Source organism: Lycium barbarum, chromosome 8 (genome assembly GCF_019175385.1).
Source record: "Lycium barbarum isolate Lr01 chromosome 8, ASM1917538v2, whole genome shotgun sequence".
Taxonomy (NCBI): Eukaryota; Viridiplantae; Streptophyta; class Magnoliopsida; order Solanales; family Solanaceae; genus Lycium; species Lycium barbarum.
The window spans coordinates 14,861,720-14,884,127 of NC_083344.1; the positions used below are offsets into that span (position 1 = coordinate 14,861,720).

The 22,408-nt window shown below is 38.4% G+C and overlaps 1 protein-coding gene across 4 annotated transcripts; it reads left to right on the plus strand.

The window, feature by feature from the left end:
• The first annotated feature begins 94 nt into the window (after positions 1-94).
• On the plus strand, positions 95-22,175 carry LOC132605971 (uncharacterized). 4 transcript variants are annotated; one of them, XM_060319264.1, is made up of 19 exons: positions 95-421; positions 3,169-3,272; positions 3,492-3,578; positions 3,710-3,785; positions 3,923-3,997; positions 4,112-4,165; positions 6,533-6,592; positions 6,712-6,828; positions 16,190-16,284; positions 16,399-16,604; positions 16,849-16,946; positions 17,339-17,442; positions 17,575-17,740; positions 17,932-18,054; positions 18,850-18,932; positions 20,143-20,284; positions 20,521-20,550; positions 20,675-20,745; positions 21,121-22,175. In XM_060319264.1, the coding sequence occupies exons 1-19, from the start codon at positions 383-385 to the stop codon at positions 21,956-21,958; spliced, it is 2,568 nt and encodes an 855-aa protein (XP_060175247.1). In that variant the 5' UTR covers positions 95-382; the 3' UTR covers positions 21,959-22,175. The 4 variants fall into 4 exon arrangements, with proteins under 4 accessions (XP_060175247.1, XP_060175248.1, XP_060175249.1 ...); XM_060319265.1 differs by having other exon boundaries at positions 21,124-22,175; XM_060319266.1 differs by lacking the exon at positions 95-421 and adding an exon at positions 1,704-1,736.
• The last annotated feature ends 233 nt before the right edge of the window (positions 22,176-22,408 follow it).

The window sequence follows — 22,408 nt, forward strand, 5'->3', positions numbered from 1 at the left end:
TAACTAAATCCATAACAATCATTTGAGACAACTAAATTTTGTATGATTTTATGTCTGTTTCGTCTCAATTTTGCCCCTCTACCGATTTGCCGACTATTTCATCCTCATTTCCCCAGCAACAAGAAACATTCGTACTACTGGGTAAACTACATTAAACACCCTGCACTTTTAAAATTAATCACTTACACCTGATGTAGTATGAAAATCTTCCAGTTACACCCCTTGTGTTAAAGAAAACCCTCTCTCCTCTCCTCTTTTTTTTTTTCCATCTTTACGGCTTTGGCTTTTTCTTGTGATCTCAAAAGTTAGGGTTTTCTCCAAAAAGACTACATATCGATTTGAGTTGGTTTAGGGTTTAGAGAGATCTGTTAATTTGGAAGATATGTTTTGGAAGCTCACTTCTCTTTCTGGTTGTTCTCCGGTAACGTCACTCCATCCAATTTCAATGCTCTATGCTTCTATTTCTTAATTCAATCACCAACTCTATTTATTAAGACTTGATGTTTTAAAGCTGGAAAATCTGTTGTTTAGGAGACTCTGTCAAAAAGGATTTACTTTGTGTTTTTGCTGTTGTATCTCCCGCCAATTTGATTTACGTAATTTTTACTCTGTCCAATTAATTGCATATAACTGCCCTAAGTATTTATGAGCTTTTGGATTCATTTTTTTTTTTTTTTTGCATTATGCGTGACTTAAGTTAGTTGCTCTCGTGGTTGTATATGTTAATTGAACGAGCAAGTATAATTTGTGGAGATTGAACTTCAAAGCATTTTGATTCATTTTTTACATTATGAGTGACTTAATTTCGTTGCTCTCGTTGTTGTATTTGTGGAGATTACTTATAGAAAAAAGTAGAATTTTGTGGAGATTGAATTTCGAAATATTTTATGAGTTTTTGGATTCATTTTTTTTTTTTTTTGCATTATGCTTGACTCAAGTTGGTTTGCAGTGTTTTTATGTGTTATTAGGACTTCATGTGACGGTCGAAACACGGATATAGCATAAGCAAATTACATGTTCATTGATGTGTGCGGGAAATTCGGTGAAAGCTGGAAAATGTGTTGTTTACGAGACTGTGTCGAAAAGATTTACTTTGTGTTTTTGCTGTTGTATCTAATGCCTGTTTGATTTAATTCTTGCTTAGTCAACTAATTGCCTATAATTGCCCTAATTGGATCATTATAGGTCACTGGATCCATTTTTACACGTTTAATGCTCTCACGGTTTTATTTGTTAATTGAACAAGCAAGTGTAATTTGTGGATATTGAAGTTCGAAGCATTTTTCAGTTTTTGGATTCATTTTTTGCATTATGTGCGACTTAAGTTCGTTGGCAGTGTATTATGTGTTAAGACAGTGTATTAAAATTGGGTGAAAGCTGGTAAATGTGTTGTTTAGGAGACACTGTCAAAAAGATTTACTTTCTGTTTGTGCTGTTATATCTCATGGCTGTTTGATTTAATTTTTATTCCGTCCAATTAATTGCCCATAGTTGCCCTAATTGGATCCAATTCTACACGTGTAATGCGCTCGTGGTTGTATTTGTTAATTGAATGAGCAAGTGTAATTTGTGGAGATTGGATTTCGAAGTAATTTTGAGTTTTGGGATCATTTTTTTTGCATTATGCGTGACTTAAGTTCGTTGGCAGTGTATTATGTGTTAATGCTTCATGTTTTCTTTTCAGTGATGCGTCCAGGAAATTCGGTGAAAGCTGGAAAATGTGTCGTTTACATTGCGTTTGTGCTTTTATATTTCACGCCTGTTTGATTTAATTTTACTCTGTTCAGTTAATTGCCTATAATTGAATGAATGAGCAAGTGTAATTTGTGGAGATTGAGTTTTGGAAGCGTTTATTAGTATGTGTTTAGACTTCATGTTTTATGTTCATTGTTGCGTGCAGGAAATTCAGTGAAAGCTGGAAAATGTGTTGTTGCCTGTTTGATTTAATTTTTACTTCGTCAGTTAATTGCCTATAATTGACCTAATTGAATGAGCAATTGTAATTTGTGGAGATTGAAGCGTTTATGAGTGTTTGGATTCACTTTTTTGCATTACTGACTTAAGTTTGCGGCAGTGTATTGGTATGTGTTAAGACTTCATGTTTTTATGTTGGAAAGCTGGAAAGTGTGCTGATCTTTGCTGGTGTATCTCAGGCCTGTTTGATTTGGTTTTACTCTGTTCGATTAATTGCCCTAATTGGATCGCACAATTTGCTAATTCTATCTATCTATCTATCTATCTCTCTCTCTCTCTCTCTCTCTCTCTCTATATATATATATATATATAGGTGTTCCAGAAATGTCTGCGATCGAGTAAATAGCTCTACGAACGAATGGATCGGATCGACTTGGAAAATGGAAAGATTTGTACAAGTTATACGTTTCGTCACCACTATATATATATATATATATATATATATATATATATATATATATATATAGTGTTTGAGCTGTCAAATGCAAGTTACTTTGTGTCATGAAAATTTCACATTTCCAGACTTCAGAGAGAAATCTGTGAAAAGATATTCATTTTTCCTGAGCAGTGTGTTATTAGTTTTTTTTTTTAAAAAGGGAAAAAAAAGAAAAAAAGTTACTTTGTGTCTGTGCTGTTACTTTTTGTGCTTGTTTAATTACTTTTCTGCTTATTAGTATTCATTGCTTCAGCTTACATCCTAGATGGAAGGTTTAGAGGTCGAGGATTAGGGTAGAAGGATAGTAGGTAGCCGTGTGTTGTAGTACTTTTACGAGCGAGAGGCAGGGAGCTAGTCTCCTCCTCTCCTTATTTAGTCGTATTACCTAGTAGTTTGGGTATAGAGTAGTTCCGGAATCTTTTCTTCATGGATTAATGTGGAGTATTTTCAGATTGTTGATTCTTCATTGCAACCATAGTCATCACCTACTTCCAGGACCCTACCGTAATTCATAGTGTGATTTTCCAACACCTTGACGTCCTTCAATGTATGGAATTTTTCTGGCTTGACTCCCATTTAAACATCTTTCTTGAATTTCATAGGAAGTTGGCTATTCTCTATTTTGAGTTAAAGATGTCTAATAATTTCTGTTCATTGTGCTGTTATAACAAGTAGATACCTTTGCCTTGTCCTTTTGTCTTCCTCTCAATTTCACGGTATTGCCCGAGTTTGAAACATTTTTTCCCTTGGATTTGCAGGTTGAAGCAGTAATAGACAAGGAAAACTTCACATTGGAAGAGCTTCTCGATGAAGAAGAGATAATTCAAGAATGCAAAGCTTTGAACAGCCGTCTCATAAATTTGTAAACATTCTTGGAGTTTTAATTTATAAATGCCTCTTTACCTTATAAAAATGCCTTTCTTTTACCATGCTTATTCTTCTGCTAATTGTTTCAATTTAACCATCAGTTGACATAAAGTTCTAGGGAAAGAATTAGTAATCAGTAATCACACTATTCAGTATTGATACCACTTAAAATCCCAAAGTTTATTGACACAATTTTATGATTTTGAGATTTCAGTTTGAGAGATAGAGCCCAGGTTGAGCAGTTGCTGCACTACATTGTTGATGAGCCTTCTGAGGATGCCGATAGCCAGCGGAAATTTAAGTAAGTTATCATGGAACATGGATAAGCTTTAATTATTTGAATAATTGTAGTTGCAAGCTAATATTTTGCCTAATTTTAGATATTAGGTATCACTCCAATTTCTTGTTTCTAATTGATGTCTTGCACCATAGGTTTCCTTTTATTGCCAGTGAGATATTCACCTGTGAAATTGATGTTATCCTTAAGACTCTAGTGGAAGAAGAAGAGGTACGGCAATTCACTAGATGCTGTTGTTACATTTTAATTTTAAAATTGTAACAATAAAAAAGAAGTTATTACATTTTAGTTTCAGAGAAGAAATTGTTTTGCTCGAGAGTTCAATCCTTTTTATCATCTTGGCGCAGCTCATGAATTTACTCTTTTCCTTCTTGGAATCAAGTCGTCCGCATAGTGCATTGCTTGCTGGGTACTTTAGTAAGGTATTAAATCATTCATCCACAAGCTTCATGTGTACGAGATTCCTTTGTCCTTGTTGAAATCTGATATGTTATTTGGTTTAGCAAGTTGATTTATATACTCCTACTGCATTACAGGTTGTGATATGCCTCATGCTGCGGAAGACCGTTCCCCTCATGAACTATGTTCAGGTAGCATAGCACGGATCTATTCTTGCAGGCTACTAATATTTGCCGCTTCATATAGTTAAGATTTTGAATCTCTATTTCCCAAAGAATGAACAAGATATTTATTGTCAACAAAAGAATTTTGATTTGTAGTATGCTATGATGATATATTTTGTCCAGTATGCTATGTTGATATATAATGTTAGTGCTAAAGATTTTTTTTTTTTTTAAACAAAGCAGCAATTGAAATGAGACCGCAAAGATTGGCTTGAGTTATGGTTTTACATTCATCAATAACTCAATTCATATGGTCAAATACAACCTCTCTAACTCTTAACATTTTTTGGTTAACAATGGAGGCTAACTAGAAAATATCTATTCTCCACCTAACTAAATATAATCTACTATTTACACCATGCTATTATAAATTGCTTATCTAGTGTGTGGCCTTTATGGTCATTCTTCATCCGTTTTTCAAGTTACGTCCAACAAATCATAAATTTATGTTTGAAAGAAATAAAAATGCATTTCATTGATGCTGGTAGATTAGATATAAATTTTTTTTGTCCATTTTCTAGAGTGTCCAGAAGTTGCAAGAAACACAAGTTCCCTTTCTGTAAGAAACAGAAATTGAATCTTTATAGTTTCTCTCTCTAAAATCAGTTCAACCTTAGAAGGCCACACATTTTTGTTTGTTACATATTTGCTCTTGCATTCCAATGCAATTTTTCATTTGGTAGCTATTTTAATCTTTATAAACGTGTAAACATATTTATTTATCAAAAAACAATTTATGTATATTTATTGTGGTCGTGCCATTTTAATTCGTTCTTAGAGATGCTTACTTGATGTTCTTTAGCATTATTCTTTTCTAATGTCATATTATCTTTTGATATGAGATTAGGCAGCAGGTTTTTATTTAGGCAATGTAAAGTCATCTTCTTGATGTGCCCTCTAAGCTTGTTAATTTCATTATTATGTGTTAGTCCTTTTCCTCTTTGTGCTGCCTCTATTTCTCGTCCGCACCTCTAGAGATAAACCCTCTGTTTTGCCATTACCTTAAATTAGTGTTTTAAAAGGCGGGGGCGTAAGGCGAGGCGTAAGCCCTGAGGCACTAGGCGTAAGCCCCATAGGTATTTAATTTTCAGTATTTCATAAAATATACAATCACAATAAAATATTTTGAATAGGTAAAATTGCATAAAACTTTGAAGAAAACTATAAATAAGTGAAAAATATATATAGATGTGCTCCATCCCCACAAAAAATTAATCAAAACAATTTATTATATGCTACTTTCAAGCACAAGTGACTGTCCGTTACTTTTTTTGAGATAGTAGAAGAAAAGATAAAAGAGTTGGGAAAAACATATATTAGGGCCTCTTGCAATAAAAAAAGGTCTTGACTTTTATATTTAATTGTTCAATTCCTTTTTAAAACATTTGAGTAATTACAGTTGATTTTTGAGAAATTGGGCATTATATTAAGCACTTATTTAACAAATTCCGTTTGAATTTGAAAAAGTTTTCTGGGCTTACGCCCCAATACAAGAAACTCGCCCAGGAGAACCACCCAATTGCACTGTGCAGTAGCCTTAGTTTCCTTCTTGAGACTACCAATTGTTCCTATCTTTCCTCCCCATGGTATCGGTTGTAGTTTGAGTCCTCTCAAGGCCGGGTTCCCCTTCTTTTGGGGGAAGGATAGTGAGTAGGGTCATTTCTCTTTGCAAATTTGAGTTGACTCTTTTTTCTCTTCATCACCTCCTCTCACGTTTCTTGCCTCTTTTATGCTGACCTGTCTCAATAAAAGTCCCTGTATCTCATGACCCACACAAATATGTAAGACTTGTTTTGGACCACAAATTTTAAGTCTTCCTTTCTTTCTTAAACTCCGTGCCTAGTCAAATGGTGCCACATAAATTGGGACGGAGGGAGTAGTAACTATAGTTAACTTGTCCCAATAACAAGTGTTGATAAGGAAAACATAGTTATGGGTTTAGTAAACTGCATAATGATTTCTTGAGTTATATTTAGTCTGTTGGACAAGCAGAATCCAGATGTCATTTAACTTTACTTTTGCCTATCTATTTAGATGTGGTGGGTGGTCAGCAAGGAGGGTTAAGAGCCCAGAACTTGCTCAAGTTGTCTATTAAATAATTGAATGGAACCACTTCTTGGAAGAAAGGTTTCTCCAGGCATCTTATTGCATGGAGTGCGTTAATACAAAGGAGACCATATCTAACTCCTCCACATGGAAAACTTAGAGATGATATTGATTTAATGCTTAATAGACCTCCTTAACAATGTGCACATGTTTTTTCCTTTTTCATCTTCCCTTTTCTCCCTTCCAAAAGAATTGTTTATATTCCAAATCATTTTGATTTTCTTACAGGCGCACCATGATGTTTTCCGCCAGATGGTGGATTTGATTGGTATAACATCCATAATGGAGGTTAGTATTTCAGTTCTGCATTTTTCATCTACCGCAACCTTTGTGTATGATTGTGAATATAGTTAACTTTGAGAATTGATCTGGTGAAGACATTCCTCTGATGAGCTGTTTCTTTATAGGTTTTGGTGCGACTTGTAGGTGCCGATGATCAAATCTACCCTAACACGACAGATGTGATGCAATGGTTAGCTGACAGCAATCTTTTAGAAATGATCGTGGATAAATTGAGCCCTTCTGTAAGTTGCAAAGACTTGCTGTAACCTGCTTATCTGCTACTTTCATTAGTATTCCTTGGATATATATATATATATTCTGGTTGACGTTTACAAGTTGTCGAGGTGCCATATTCATCTTGCAATAAGGATGACGATGGATGATTTTGCACTACTGCTTTGACAAGCGTAGAACATATCTACAAAAATAAGCTTGTTCTGACTTCTGAGTCAAAGATGGTATAGAAAGATATCATCTCCACAGGATTGGTACAAATATTGTTCATATCCCAATTCAGAGAAGATTCAAAATGGCTCCTTGATAGATGGAAAATATATGTTGCTCTACAGGTTTCACCTATGAATCATGACTAATTCCTATTTAAGCTTCCATAGAGGTTGGTGGCTGTTCGAGTACATGCAAGCCCTGGTTTTGGAAGGGGAGATGATTGACCCCGATGGTGGTCTCCGGTTGTAGGTTCAGAATTTGCGGCAAAAATTGAGGAACATCGCTGGATCAAAGTTTTTGGTATCGCAGCACATGCCTGGTCATTAAACACCTTTAACACCATCGGGGAATTATGTGGAGTCAAAGAGGATAGAAGGCACAAGTCCCAGTTGGTCGGGGTCAGGATTTACATAAAGAAATTCAACAGAGAGTTGCCAGTGAATATTCACCTAGATGAGAGAGGTTGGAGATTTGAAATTTCGGTCTGGTCGGGTATTCATGTGAGGAGGAAACGAATTGGTAGGGAAGCCGGCAAAGATGAAGGGGTCGCCTCCTTTTATCTTGAAGTTACAAAATCCAGTAGTATCAACTTGCAGGCAATGCAATTCAAAATGCAATGGTGTCCAATTAAAAATGCAATTGGTCGACTGGTAATGAATTGGGCCAAAGGTTGGATAATATTTATTATAAGAGCCCAATTCAAAAGTTTTTCAAAAAAAAAAAGAGGTTAAAGTGGCCAAGTATTGGTGATTTAAGGGGTTACTATCTGACCCAAGAACTAACTATTTTAAAGATTTTAAGATCAAAATCTAGACCCCATTCTCTTCAGATAATCCACAACTGATCACCAGCTCGGCTCTGTCTTCTTACATCCCCTCTGATGCCAATGATGAGAGCACCATCGGCAAAAATTCTCTCTGATCAGGAAGCTAATGCAGACTTCAGAGAGGTCAATTGTGAGTTCCGGCACTAATTTCTCTTCTCCATCTCACTTTGCTTGTCTAGCTTTACCATGACAAGTGGAAGGCTCTTCCCAGATCATTCAGACACTGGCCGTCATTGAGACATAACAAATAAATCAAGATGGCCTTGGGGAAGGCATGCAAGGCCTTTGTAATCAACGTCAATGGATCTGAATAGGAGCTCCTGGATATGGTCTTACATATGGAGCAGAAGCGGCAATTTCAACTCAACAGAGAAACATCAAGTTCATCTGGAAAGTTAAAAATGGAGAAAGAAAGCAAGAATTTGAAGTTTTTGGTCAATTATGAGGGGGGACAAATGGATAAGGGCAGACATCACTAAGGTTTTCCCGAATGAAGTTTAAAAATCCAGCTGACTTCTTGCCGTGTGGGGGGTGGGGTGGGGGGGTGGGTGGGTTGTAAATGAAAGTGCTAAAAAGGGGAACTTTGAAATTTTTAATTCAGACATGGAGAACTGATATAGTATGTCTCGAGTAAATGGAAATTGAGGAATGGTTACCAATGCTGGTTTGACAAAGTTGCGGAAACATGTGATTTGATCGGGCAGAATGGAAATCGAGTGGCACAAGGGGTAAAACAATAATCATTTGGGACAAAAGAGAGTGTAGATGTTCATGGATACAGCAGGGTTCCTATTCTTTATCATGCCTTCGTGAAAGTAGTCTACATGAGAACATCAGATGGTGTTTCACAGGGGTATAGAGGCTACAATCAAATCTAAAATGAGAGGAGCTATGGCATGAATTGGCTATGGTTAGGTGGTTTTAGTTTGAGCAATGGATTATTGCTGGTTATTTCATCGTTTGCAGATTTGAAAGTGAGGTTAAAGTGTATCCACGTATCAAGAGCAATGAGGGGATTTTCAGACATCATTTAAGACTTGGGACTTATTGATCTACTACTACTTCAGGAGGGGTGTTCTATCTTAGTCCAGTGGTGAACAAGCCATCCAATCTTCAAGAATAGAAAAATTCTTTATCACCTACAGAGTGGAATTACTGTTCTAAGACATTTAAACAATCTGTTTCCACAGAGTATTCTCAGATCACAAGCCAGTACAACTTAGAAATGGAGAAAGGGAAGCTAATACATCATACTTCAAGTTTGAGAATATGTGGCTTCAAATTGAAGGGTTTCCAGACAAGATAAAAGAGAGTTGGCAAAGTTACTCAATAAATGACACTCCTGGCTTTATTCTGATGCAAACATTGAAATGCCTTAAGGAGGATATTACAACATGGAACAAGGAGGTTCTATGGGAAAATTGAGACACAGAAGTAGAGCCTTGGGGGAGTTAATGCTGATCGAACAAAATGCAGAAATCAGAGCTTTATGACCATGTAAATTCTGAAAATACAAAGTCTATGGATCTGAAGCTTGAAGTACTACAACGGGGAAAATCAGAAGAGATTTTTTGGAGACAGAAGTCTAGATGTCTCTGGCTCAAGGAGGGAGACAAGAATACCAAATACTTTCAGAAAATGACACTCTCTCATAGAAGATCAGAAAATTCTCTATCTAAAAAAATGCTCCCAGACACAGATTCCCAGGTAAGCAAAATAAATCCAGATCTGATTCTCTCTCCTCAGACCACCATCACAGCCCTCACTCCAGCATGACTCCAGCTCTCTCTCTCCTCCATAGCCTCCATCTACAGCTTTTTCTCTCTCTCCTCCATAGCCTCCATCTACAGCTTTTTCTAGTTCTTTTGCTTTCTCTCTCCTCCAAATCTTTTCAGATCTACCCTCTGTCGACATCAGCGACCTCTGACAGTGCCGGATAAATTTTCCGGCGACCTGTCAGTGCCGGAGAAAAAAAAAAAAAAAAAAACAAAACTCCGGCGACCTGAGTTGCTGCCGGCAGAATCACCGGTGACATTTGACAGTGACGGCGACCACATCAATCAACATAAAACTCCTTCAGTTTCAGTGACTTTCATTAGAAACATGCAGGGCTCACACCTTTTTTTCATCAGTGGGGATAAATCCTTTGAACTCAGGAATACAGGGGATAAATATTATAACTGGTTTTCATTAATCGAAAGGGGCAAGAGATATACAAGCAAGATCAATATGGATATTCAGAACCTGAGATGGGTGTGCAAAGCGCTTATTCAAGCATCAAAAGGCACTGGTCGACTATATAGAAGGTGGGGTAGAAAACAACAACACAATCTTTTCAGAGTTTACCAAAATTTCAATGTTTATGGTAGATTTGTTCGCATAGAGGTTTGGCATGGTTCATCTAAAGCAGCAGTGATAATCCCTGAGATCAGCCTCAACAGTGGATGGTCAGATATTGCGAAGAAAATCCTTCAATTTCTGAAAGAATTCAGCGAAGCAGAGCCACTGCTTCCTCCTCCCCCATTGACAAAATCTTATCGTGCAGCTGCTAGCATTGACAGCATTGACAGATGGCCAGATATAAGTCAAGGAACCAACAAAGGAGAATTGAATGGAAAACATCCTTTGCACAGAAGCTTGGTTGGCACCTTCAATGATCCATTTCATCACAGTCCCAATCCCGAAACTATTCAGAAATGGTTCATTAGTAGATGGAGAGTTACTGTTGGCATCAAAGTCATACCTTTAGACCACAATCAGTTCCTCTTTGAGCTTCCTTCCAGGCAAGAGGCAATAAGGGTAAAGGCAGGGAATTGGTTCTGGAACGGAAGACATCTTTCTTTATCTTGGTGGTCGCATGACATTTTCTCATTGCAATCTGGTAACTGCTCGGAAAACATATGGTTGAAAGTTTTTGGAATCCCTCTAAATGCTTGGTCAATGGATACTTTTGAACATATAGGGGCTCGTTGCGGGGGTTATGTCGGTGTTGATGAAGATACGAAGAACAGAACCCACCTGATCTGGGCTCGCATCTGCGTCAAAAAATCAGCTATGAAGTTTCCGGCAAGTTTGAATTTTGAATTTGATGATAAGATCTTCGAATTGCCAATAATTAAGGAAATCCGGTCTTTTTCTTTACATGCTGGTCCTTCAACTGGTTTGCCCGAGGTTGGTAATAAGATGGGATCAAATTCTCTCTCAGCTCCACGTGCTAATACCATTAATGATTCACGTGACACACGTGTGGAAGAACCTGTGGAGAAAAGAAGGAATTCGAAGGATTTAAACACAAATGGGCCGGCCTTATTCTCTTCTAATAGTCAGGGTAGTAAGAAACACTACAAAGGGAGAACTTCATTAGCTTTGAACAACGGTTACTACACTAAAGGCCCACTTACAAGCAAACACTTCAAGCAACACAAAAAGAAGCAAGTGTGGAGATCATCTGTACCAAAGCTGGACCCATGCTGCTTCAAAGCTTCATCTTCCTTGAATGCTTCATTCTCTTTTGATCCTTTTGAACTAGAAATTCAAGCTTCTAGTCTCAGAGATTTAGAACTCATGGAGGGGACACTGTCCGAGCCTGAAGCAGATGATGAAGCGGTTCACGCAGGGCACTCGATGGACCCACATATACCCAAACCGATATTCTCAGCACTGTCAGTTTCAAATGAATCTGACTCTGGTATCTCATCTCAGTCCTACAACAGTTTTCTTCCTTTGCCTTGGCATGATCCACAAATTCAAACTGTTGATATCCCTGATGTGGTGGAAACCTCAAAATGGACGAAGTTGACAATGATGAAGGCTTGCAAAGTGTTGGGGGTAAATGTTGCTGGGTTTGAACACGAACTTCTGGGAATTATTCTGAGAATGGAGGAAAAAAGGAAAGTGCAGATTCTTGAGCAAAAAAATAAAACAGGAGAATTAAAGAAAGGGAAAAGCAAAGCAGTTATTGAACTTAAAAGATTGGATTGGGGTCTCCAGGACGGGAGTGGGAAGAAAGAGAGGGGCAGGTCTCAAAAGGCTCATTCCAGATGAGAGTTAAAACACTCAGCTGGAATGTGCAGGGTCTCAACAATAAAGACAAGAGAAGCACTTTGAAATCTCTTATTCACAAGTGGGGAGTTGATATTATTTGCCTGCAGGAAACCAAAATAGAGACATGGAATCCATCTCTAATCAGGCAAATTTGGGGAAACAGATGGATCTCTTGGGCAGAAGTCAAAGCAATTGGTACCAAAGGTGGGATATTAATAATGTGGGACAAAAGAGCTTGGAAATGTGTTGATTTTGAAGCAGGAGCCTTTTCTTTATCATGTAGATTCGAAAGTCTTGCTGAGGATTTCAAATGGGTTTTTACTAGTATTTATGGCCCTCATACCAATCCAGAAAGGGAGGATCTTTGGCTCGAGTTAGCATCTATCAGGGGATTGTGGTCTGACCTATGGGTCATAGGAGGGGATTTCAATGTGTGCAGATTTGTGGGGGAAAGATTGAACTGCGTTAGAAGATCAAGGGCGATGCTGGGCTTCTCCAACACTATTCTAGACCTGGATTTGATTGACCCTCCACTTCAGGGAGCACAATTTACCTGGTCAAGAGGGGAGGAGTCTCTCCAAGCCTCTAGAATTGACAGGTTCCTTATCTCAACAGAATGGAGCGAGATGTTCAATACTATCAAACAGTACCCCTTGCCTAGAGTTTTTTCTGATCATAAACCAATTATCCTGGAAAGTGGAGATTGGGAGACCACACCTTCTTATTTCAAATTTGAAAACACGTGGCTTCAAGCTGAGGGTTTCATGGACATGATAGAAGGATGGTGGATTTCTTACACTGTATTAGGCACCCCAGACTTTGTGCTAATGCAGAAACTAAGGAATCTCAAGAAAGACATTACTAAATGGAATAGGGAGGTCTATGGAACAATCGAGACTCAAAGGAACAAGGCACTCAAAGAACTTTGGAAGCTGGACCAGTTAGCTGAGCTCAGAGCTCTCTTTACAGAAGAGAAAGGTCAGACATTGAATCTCAAACTTGAAATTCAGCAAATAGCAACCGCTGAAGAGATCTCATGGAGACAAAAATCAAGATGTTTATGGTTGAAAGAAGGGGATAAGAATACAAAGTTTTTCCAAAGAATGGCCAACTCTCATAGAAAGGGCAATACCATTGACAGACTCAAAATAGGGGATGAAGTAATTGAAGACAAAGGAAGGATCAAGGATGGTATTCTGGAGTACTATCAACAAATTTACAAAGAAACTGAATCTTGGAGACCCTCAGCTGTCTTTGAAGGTTTGTCAAGTCTCAACACAGTGGATAAAGAGGACCTTGAACTTCCTTTCACCGAAATGGAGATTTTAGAAGCTCTCATGACTTGTGCCCCTGACAAAGCTCTAGGCCCTGATGGTTTCACTATGGCTTTCTTTCAAAAATCATGGAACTTCATCAAAGCAGACCTGCTAGCAGCTTTTAATTTCTTTCATCAGAACTGCCAAATGGTGAGATCATGCAATGCCTCTTTCATTGCTCTTATCCCAAAGAAGAAAGGGGCCGCAGAGCTTAGAGATTATAGGCCTATAAGTCTTATAGGCAGTGTCTACAAATTGCTGGCCAAAATTTTAGCTAAGAGGCTCGGAAAAGTGGTGGATTCCTTAGTTTCTGGACAGCAGAGTGCTTTTCTGAAGAATAGACAGATCACTGATGCATCTATGATTGCCAATGAAGTGCTAGACTGGAAAATTAAAAGTGGTGAGACTGGGATCCTATGCAAATTAGATATTGAGAAAGCTTTTGATCAGCTTAACTGGGCTTATTTAGTCAACATTTTGAAGCAAATGGGTTTCGGGGAAAGGTGGATAAGGTGGATTTATTTCTGTATTTCGACAGTGAAGTTTTCAATTCTGGTGAACAGAAGTCCAGTTGGGTTTTTCTCTTCTCAAAAGGGACTCAGGCAGGGGGATCCATTGTCCCCTTTCCTCTTTATCATTGCGATGGAAGGATTATCTCAGCTGTTAGCAAAGGCCAAAGAACTTCAGTGGATTCAAGGGTTCCAAGTGGGCAGAAATCCTTCCACCCTCATGATCTTTGAGGCCATCTCTGGACTTCATATCAACATGCGTAAGAGCACTATATATCCAGTGAATGAAGTGACCAACCTAGAAGCTCTTGCTGATATTCTTAGCTGCAAAACAGGCTCCTTTCCCACCACCTATTTGGGACTTCCTTTGGGTGCTAAATTCAAATCATCTGGGATATGGAGTGGGGTCATTGAAAGAATGGAGAAAAGACTAGCCACTTGGAAGATGCAATATCTCTCATTGGGTGGCAGGCTCACCCTCATCAAAAGTGTCCTAGACAGCATTCCCACTTACTTTATGTCACTCTTCCCTATGCCAACCTCAGTTCTAAAGCAAATTGACAGGCTTAGAAGGAAATTCCTATGGGAAGGTAACAAGGTTACTCATAAATTCTCTTTGGTCAAATGGCAATCAGTTATTCAACCCAAAGGCCAAGGGGGGCTGGGGATTAGAAATCTTAAGTTTCATAACAACAGCCTACTCATGAAGTGGCTTTGGAGATATGGTCAAAATGAGGCAGGGTACTGGAAGGAAATCATCAAAGCTAAATATGGTATTCAAGATCACTGGACTGCAAAGAAAAGCAATGAACCACATGGTGTTGGAGTATGGAAACACATCAGTAGTCTCCAAGAGGAATTCTTCCAGGCTGTCTCATTCAAGGCTGGAAATGGGCTCAAGATCAGATTTTGGCAGGACAAATGGCTTGGGGACACTTTAGTAAAAGATTTATTTCCCTCACTATTTCTGATAGCTTCTAACAAAGAAGCAACATTAGCTCAATATAGAGTTAACAACTGTTGGACACCAATTTTAAGGAGAAACTTACAGGATTGGGAAGTTGATGATTTTCTTTCTCTATTAGAAAGTTTGGGACAAAGTACTTTGGTTGCAGATTTTCAGGACAGAATACTCTGGGGCAATTCTAAGGAAAAGATTTTCACTGTGAAGGAATGTTACAACAACTGGTGCTCTCAAAATAGCTTTTTAGAGGTTTGGCCTTGGAAGCTTGTATGGAGAACCAGACAGCCTCTCAGAGTTACTTGCTTCACTTGGACTGCACTGAAGGAAGCATGCCTAACACAAGACAATCTTAGAAGGAGAGGTGTAATAGTTGTTAACATGTGTACCATGTGCAAGCAGACCAATGAAAGTGTCAACCATCTATTTTTGCACTGCCCTGCAGCAGCTAGCCTCTGGTTTTTCTTCTACTCTATGCTTGGTCTACAATGGGTAATGCCCTTCAACATCAAAGATGCATATGCTAGCTGGATACTCTGGAGAGTTGACAAATCCATTAAAAGAATTTGGAGAATGATCCCAGCAGTAATTTTTTGGACCCTATGGAAGGAGAGAAACAACAGATGCTTTGAAGGAATCTCAACTCCTATTTGCTCTCTAAAGTCTAGGTGTTTAGTTAGTCTTTTTAGTTGGCATCTTTTTGCCCCTGTAAACAATGTGGGTAACTTTCTAGATTTTATCAGCTCCTTTTCTCTAGTTCAGTAGAGATAGGATATCTTTAGATTGTTCTACAGGTTTTGCCAAGCCTGCCAGCTTTTCCCATCTGTAACCTTGCATCTTCTTGATGTTTTACTAATGAATTTTATTACTTTACCAAAAAAAAAAGCTTTAGATCGATAATGAATTGTTGAAGACAAGAATCAAATAAAGGATGAAATTTTTGGACATTTATCAGAAGCTTTACATAGAAATGAGCAATGTAGACTTACAATCCACTTTGAGGATTTACCAGCCATCACAGAAGTAGGAAGCAATGAACTTGAAGAGCCTTTTGAGTAGGCTGAGATCCTGGCAACCATCAGGAACGGTGCATCTGACAATGGCATTTTTGTCACTTTCTTGGTTAAAAAAGACACCAGGAACTGATGGCTTCACAATGGCTGTTTACCAATCAGCTTGGTAAATTATCAAGATAGAGTTTTAGGGGCAATGGATCATTTCAGCCATCATTATCACTGTTAGATGGTCTGATATAGCAATGTCTCATTTATTGCCCTGTCTTTTTTATTTCCACGCGCAGATGTAGCTTCTTTATTTTTTTAAATTTTATGGTCCTCTTTCGTTGGGCGGGGGCAGGGGTGAAGGGAGATGCCCAAAGTAGTATTCCAATTACCCAACAAGCGTTGATGTTTTTCTGTTTTTAAAAGACCTAGCTAGAATTAGCTACCCCTTTAAAGGAGCTGATTTATCATTTCTGTTGTCCTGTGTTTTATTGTCCAGAGTCCTCCTGAAGTACATGCTAATGCAGCAGAGACGCTATGTGCAATAACTAGAAGCACACCATCACCTCTGGCTACTAAACTATCTAGCCCAAGGTATGTGGGGTTCCAATTGATACTTTTCTGGAAAGCTGTTTTTTTCCCTGGCATTCTTTTCTAGTGATGGTAAACTTTTGACTGATTTAGTTTATCTATTTTCTTTACATGTAGCTTTGTAGCAAGGATATTTGGTCATGCCCTTGAAGATTCACACTCAAAGTCTGCCCTTGTCCATTCTTTGACTGTCTGCATATCTCTGTTGGATTCAAAAAGATCAATCCCATCATTTATGATGTATTCCTTCCGGAGCCAGCATGTTTACGAGTCACCCATGCATGTCAGTCCTGACACTATTGGTGCAATGCTGCCTAAACTTGGTGAGTTTCGTTTTGCAAAAGTTGATATGATTTTGAATTGTTAAATACTTGTTTAAATATGTTTCTACCCTTAGAGATCAAGTCAACAGTTTTCTTAGAGAGTGGGTGGTAGTAAAGCATGAAAATGCTAAGCCATCATAAGAAAGAAAAAGAAATTCTTTGCTTCATGATACAACTGATGTGTTTGCTGCCCCTTGAAGCTCATCTTAAAGATGTTTCATATTTGTGGCTCATTCTGGCACAGGTGACTTGGTCAAGCTATTGAACGTGACCTCTGATGAGAAGATTCTGCCTACAACATATGGTGAACTCAGACCACCTCTAGGGAAGCATCGCTTAAAGGTTTGTATTGTCTACGTTCTTGGAATGTGAGCCGATCTTCTTTTATTTCAAGTTTTGGTTATTTTAGGTTGATTGGTGTTATTCAGAAGGATTTTCAAAGCTAGAATTTCCAATAGAATGGACTTCTCTTATCTGTAGAGATAAAGTCGTTCTTGTTCGTATTGTGAAGGAATTGTAAATAGCCTGATAGCCCGTCTTGTTATATTTAGTGGATTGGTTGAAAAATATTTATCAGCATTTAGTCAGTGGAATAGAAGCTTAGAAAGAGTGTTAATATGAAACTATGTGCAACATTTCATGTGTACTTTCATTTTGACTGCTAAATAGTCGAGTTGACTATCTCACTGGGTCTCTTGATCTTTATATCTTTGTGGTTTGCTTCTTTATTGTAGATTGTGGAATTCATTTCCGTGCTACTGAAAGCTGGCAATGAAGCTGCAGAGAAAGAGTTGATCAGCTCTGGGATAATTGAAAGAGTCCTGGATCTCTTTTTTGAGTAAGATTTTTGTCTATGCTCATGGATTCTAGAACTCACTGGCTGGTCAGGCACCAAAAGCCATTGATATTGCGTTGGTGACTTTCTTTTTACTTCTGTGGCGTTCTAATAAATTACTTAATTGTTGTATAGGTACCCTTACAATAATGCATTACATCATCACGTGGAGAGTATAATATACTCCTGCGTGGAAAGCAAAAGCAATATCATTGTTTACCATCTTTTTGAAGAGTGCGATTTGATTGGGAAGATACTTCAAACGGATAAACAGTCTACAGTCTCTAGTGATGAAAAACAGGTTGAGATTTGTGAATAACTGATTTTCTTTCTATCAAGTTTTAGGTTTTGAAAATTGTGGTGCCTTCTGGTTTTTTTCTAATTATTCTACCTCATTCTCTCCTAGATAAGAAATATGTTAAATGAGAACCTTGCAACCTCACTGCATTTAACATCTTGAAATATTCTAATGGTATTTCTTGATTGATGCAGCCAACTTTACCTGCCACTGGGCAACGAGCACCCCGAGTGGGTAACATAGGACATATAACACGGATTTCTAACAAACTTGTTCAGCTGGGAAAGAATGACATCTACATTCAAGCACATCTTGAGGTGTGTGATAGCTTTGTACTTAGTTGCTTGATATGCTTTAAACGAAAATGAACTGCAAATGAGCACATCAACCAAAATTGTTCAATCAGATTTTGAAACATTTCTCTGAACAATTGTTCAATGGTGTTGAAAGTTTAATTGTTAGAATTTCATATAAGCGTCCTTGGGTGGCCTAGTGGTCAGTGAAGTGATAGAAGAACCATGAGGTCTCAGGTTCAAATTCCAGCAGAGGGTAAATACAGAGTTACCCGTAGCTGTGCGATAGGAGGTAACAGGTACACGGGAAGAAGTCGAGGTGTGCGAAGTTGACCCGAACACTACCATCATAAAAAAGGGTTAAATACTTTATATGTTCGTGTCTCTAAGCAATGCTCTTCCCCTCAACTAAAAAAGAATTTAGGATGGACGCTGGCAAACAATTTCAACATACAATTACCTACCCACCCATGCTTCGAAAAGGTTGTCTTTGATATGAAATTGATCTTAGCTTGCTTTAGTTGTTGGGAAGAGTGCACTGGCACTGATTTTACTGTGTGGGGTAGTAAAAAACTGTTTAATTGATGTTTAAGTGCCACATTACTCTTCACAATGTGAAATCACTTTGTTAAGAAATATCGCTCTTATGATTGTGGAGTATCTCATTAGATCCTTTGTTATTGTTTTGGCTCATCATATTGATCGCGTAGCAGAAGTTGGTGAAAGGTTCTGCCTCATGGCATTCTGTATAATAGCTATTAATGGCATCGGATTTTGTGCAATTGCATCTCACATGCTAGTCTGTATTCTTTACACCAGAAAAATATGGAATGGAGTGATTGGCACACTACCGTCTTACAGGAGCGTAATACAATCGAAAATGTCTACCGATGGGCTTGTGGGTAAGTTTTGCTTCTTTTTAATTGTGTAAGTTGTAACTGATCACCAATATTATATCATCTGTAATGTTAGTCTATCAATCAAATATGTCCTGATCCCAAATTAATTAGGGTCGGCTATATGAATTCCCTTTGCCCATTCTGCTCTATTAGGTCCATGTCATGCCACTTCTTAATAATTCGTCTGTTACAGAAAATTAAGATTTCTCGATTTTTAAGTGGTTCTTTAAATTTCATGCTTATCCTATATGGACATGCAAGTTCTAACCTAATGTTAGTGGAACAACTACATCAGCTATACCATTTCATAGTGTTAGTAATCTTTAATAAAGCTATCCTAGTTGAACCATGTCATTTGCATGCATGTCAAGTCTGCCCTAACCTGGTGGAATGATAAAATGGAAAAGTAAACAGAGTTATCAAAAGATTGTAGCAGTAAGCAGAGAGAATTATTAACACAGATTAGTACTCTTTAAGTCACATAGTATTGTTGTCCTTGTGAGCACCGTTTTCTGTCCATTGGACCTACTGCTTTCATGTACGGGCTTTCTAGCATATAGAGAAATAGGTCAAGAATAGGGTAGGAAAAATAAGTGGTGGGTGGGAAAGCAGAGAACTAGTTGTAACAATGCGCTTTTGGAGACCACAGTCATGTCCGTTATTGTGATCTAGTAGTGACAAGAGGTGTCCTCATTAATTAAACGAAAAGCTTCTAGTAAAAATCACATGTTACCTGCACCCATGGATATGGCCTAGTGGTCAATGAGGTCTCAGGTTCAAATCCCAGCAGAGTCAAAACACTAGGTGAATTCTTCTCATCTGTTCTAGCCTTGGTGGACAGAGTTTGATACCTGTTGCTGGTGGGAGGTGGCAGGTATCTCGTGGAACTAATCGAGGTGCGCGCAAGCTAGCTTGTACACTACGGTTATCAAAAAAAGAATCACGTGGTACCTTTCTCAACCAAAGAAAGCTTCTAATAAAATCATTTAATCAGATAGTCAAGGAGAGCTCATCTGAGTAGTATAAACATAGATGTCAGAGATTTTCGAAGAAGTGGAGAATGAGAGGTGGTTATTTTGAGTTCTTTTGGTTGGCAAAAGAACTGAAAATGTTCCAGATTACTTCCCTTCTGCCCCTTCCTCTCTACTGCCCTTATTGATTCCTGTATCAACTACTGGAATATGGTCATGATGAGTTTACTAATTATGAGCAGCCGACCAACTGCAATGCAAGATCGGATGAGGGACAGTGATGAGGAAGATGTTCATGACAGAGATTATGATGTAGCAGCTTTAGCCAATAATCTTAGCCAAGCATTCAGATACACCATATATGACAACAATGATGCTGAAGAGGTAAGTTTACCTAATGCATTTAAATCAGTGTTAATTTCTCAGCTATTCTTTTCCTTTTTTTGTAAAAGAAGGTTAGAGGGTTGGGGTTGGGTGAGAGAGGGTGTTGTTCTGTAAGCAGAAGAGAAGAGAAGATAAGAGAAACACAACTCGGGGACCTGTGCATGTAACTGTGGGGTGCAGTTGAGTCATGGTTACACATTTGCAATTCATTCATGGTCTTCGTTACTTGTTTACAGGGTCATGCAGCTCTTGAACGAGATGATGAGGTAATGCTTTTATTCCGTGATTGACATTACTTCCTTTTGAATGTTTTTAAAGGTCTGTCAATCTTTTTCTTGATGTTATCATAAGCCTCTAGTGTTCTCACAGTTTTATGGTCATGCCATGCAGGATGTTTACTTTGATGATGAGTCTGCTGAAGTTGTGATATCATCCCTTCGATTGGGAGATGACCAGGGGAGGTGAGTTCACAGTTCTGTAGTTTTGAAGGATAACTGTGCAGGAGTCATTACAGCACGTGTTTTCGGCACTATAATTGGGTGTAGGCAATTGAAAATAAATTCTCTCTCCAAACAAACACCCTTATATTTTAAATGCAAGAAAAAAGGAAAATGAGCGAGGATAAGGAGAAAGAAAAAGCGAGACCCCCCACCCCAACACACACACAACCCCCAAATAGGAAATGCATGCCCTTGTGTTCCCTTGGTTCCTTTGAGAGTGTTAAAAAATGGTAACTTAGTATGCAGGCAAGGTTATAGCATCTGTTTTCTTTCTATATAGACTTAGTACCGCTTGCGTGTGACAGTTCGGTTTACAATTTTTCCCACTCTCTGCAGCAGTTTGTTCACAAACTCAAACTGGTTTGCTTTTCAAGATGATAGAATTGGTGATGCACCTATGAACACCTCACCTACAGAGGCAATGGAAGAGATCAACCTTAATGGAACATCAAATGGTGGGAATAGCAATAGTGATGACGAGGTGGTAGTTGGAGAGGAGGATGACTTGGCTGAGAGCAAAAATTCTACAGATGGAACACCTACTTCTAGTTCAAATGCCTTTAGTGGATTTGGTGGATCGAATTCTGTTAATGGCGGTAACTTCAATCAACAAAATGAGAAAGCAGGTCAGTCAGATGACATGGGTTTCTTCCGCTTTGAGACGACAGACAATGATGACCCCTTTGGACACAGGCCTATGCCTGAATGGGCAGCATGGGGGAATGCATCAGATTTTCAAGTTGGTAGATCCAGTGTGAACCCATTTGAAGATTCTAGTAACTCTAGTGGCCCTCTGGCCGATTCAGTGGAGGCAGCGACTCCTGTGGTAAGCTCCACTTCTAGTGGTAGTGAAGAATCTATTCCAAATGGTGTCTCAACATCTCCAGATTCTAGCAAAAGTTCATCTGGATCTGAGTCTGGTCAGAAAGCAGCTACCGTTCCTTCTTTGTTTGAAGAGGATGTTGAATTTGTCGGTGTAGAATTAGAGGGTACTGAAAAGGCAATGGAACATGCTCTAAAAGAGGGGATAGTTGGGGAGGCTGCTCCATTGAAAAGGAGCATTGTTACCAAGAGTCCTGAAAAGGAGAGTACAGATGACGGTGGGGAAGGAATAAAAGAGTACAATGATGCAAACTATTGGAGAGTAGACCAAGAAGTTTCAGTATCAGAGTAACTGCATGTAAAAATTTGTTGGTCTTCATTTGAACCTGGAATTCAGCGCTGATTGCCTGGATCCCCATTTTCAGTTGGTGAGATTATGCAGCGGTTGTGTACAGTAGACTTCTTTTCCGAATCAAACAATAGGCTAATATAATGGTTGTAACTGATTATTTGCTGTTACACTTCTTGATGTTTATTGTTCAGCCTCTTCTATTTTTTCAATCGTCAAATTTTGATCGTCTCTCTATTGAATGCATTTGGAATCTTGTAGCTGGTGTAATCAAAATTCTGGATAAAGTAGATCCAGTTAAGGCAGGCCTAAGGGCCGCCGTGTTGGAATAATTTGACTTCAATTTCTTCGCTTTGTTAAATTATGTGATACAGTTGGCCTTTTTTAAGTGTGTTCTCCAAGAAAAGCTAATGGTTGCTAGGTCCACACTGAAGATCGAGAAGTTGCTTGTTT

What these genes read in the sequence shown, in the direction of transcription:
- LOC132605971 (XM_060319264.1), top strand. Translation starts at nt 383, where the DNA reads ATGTTTTGGAAGCTCACTTCTCTTTCTGGTTGTTCTCCG. An exon ending in TGGATAAATTGAGCCCTTCT is followed by an intron (nt 6,829 to 16,189) that starts GTAAGTTGCAAA and finishes TTTATTGTCCAG; the next exon opens with AGTCCTCCTGAAGTACATGC. An exon ending in ACTAAACTATCTAGCCCAAG is followed by an intron (nt 16,285 to 16,398) that starts GTATGTGGGGTT and finishes CTTTACATGTAG; the next exon opens with CTTTGTAGCAAGGATATTTG.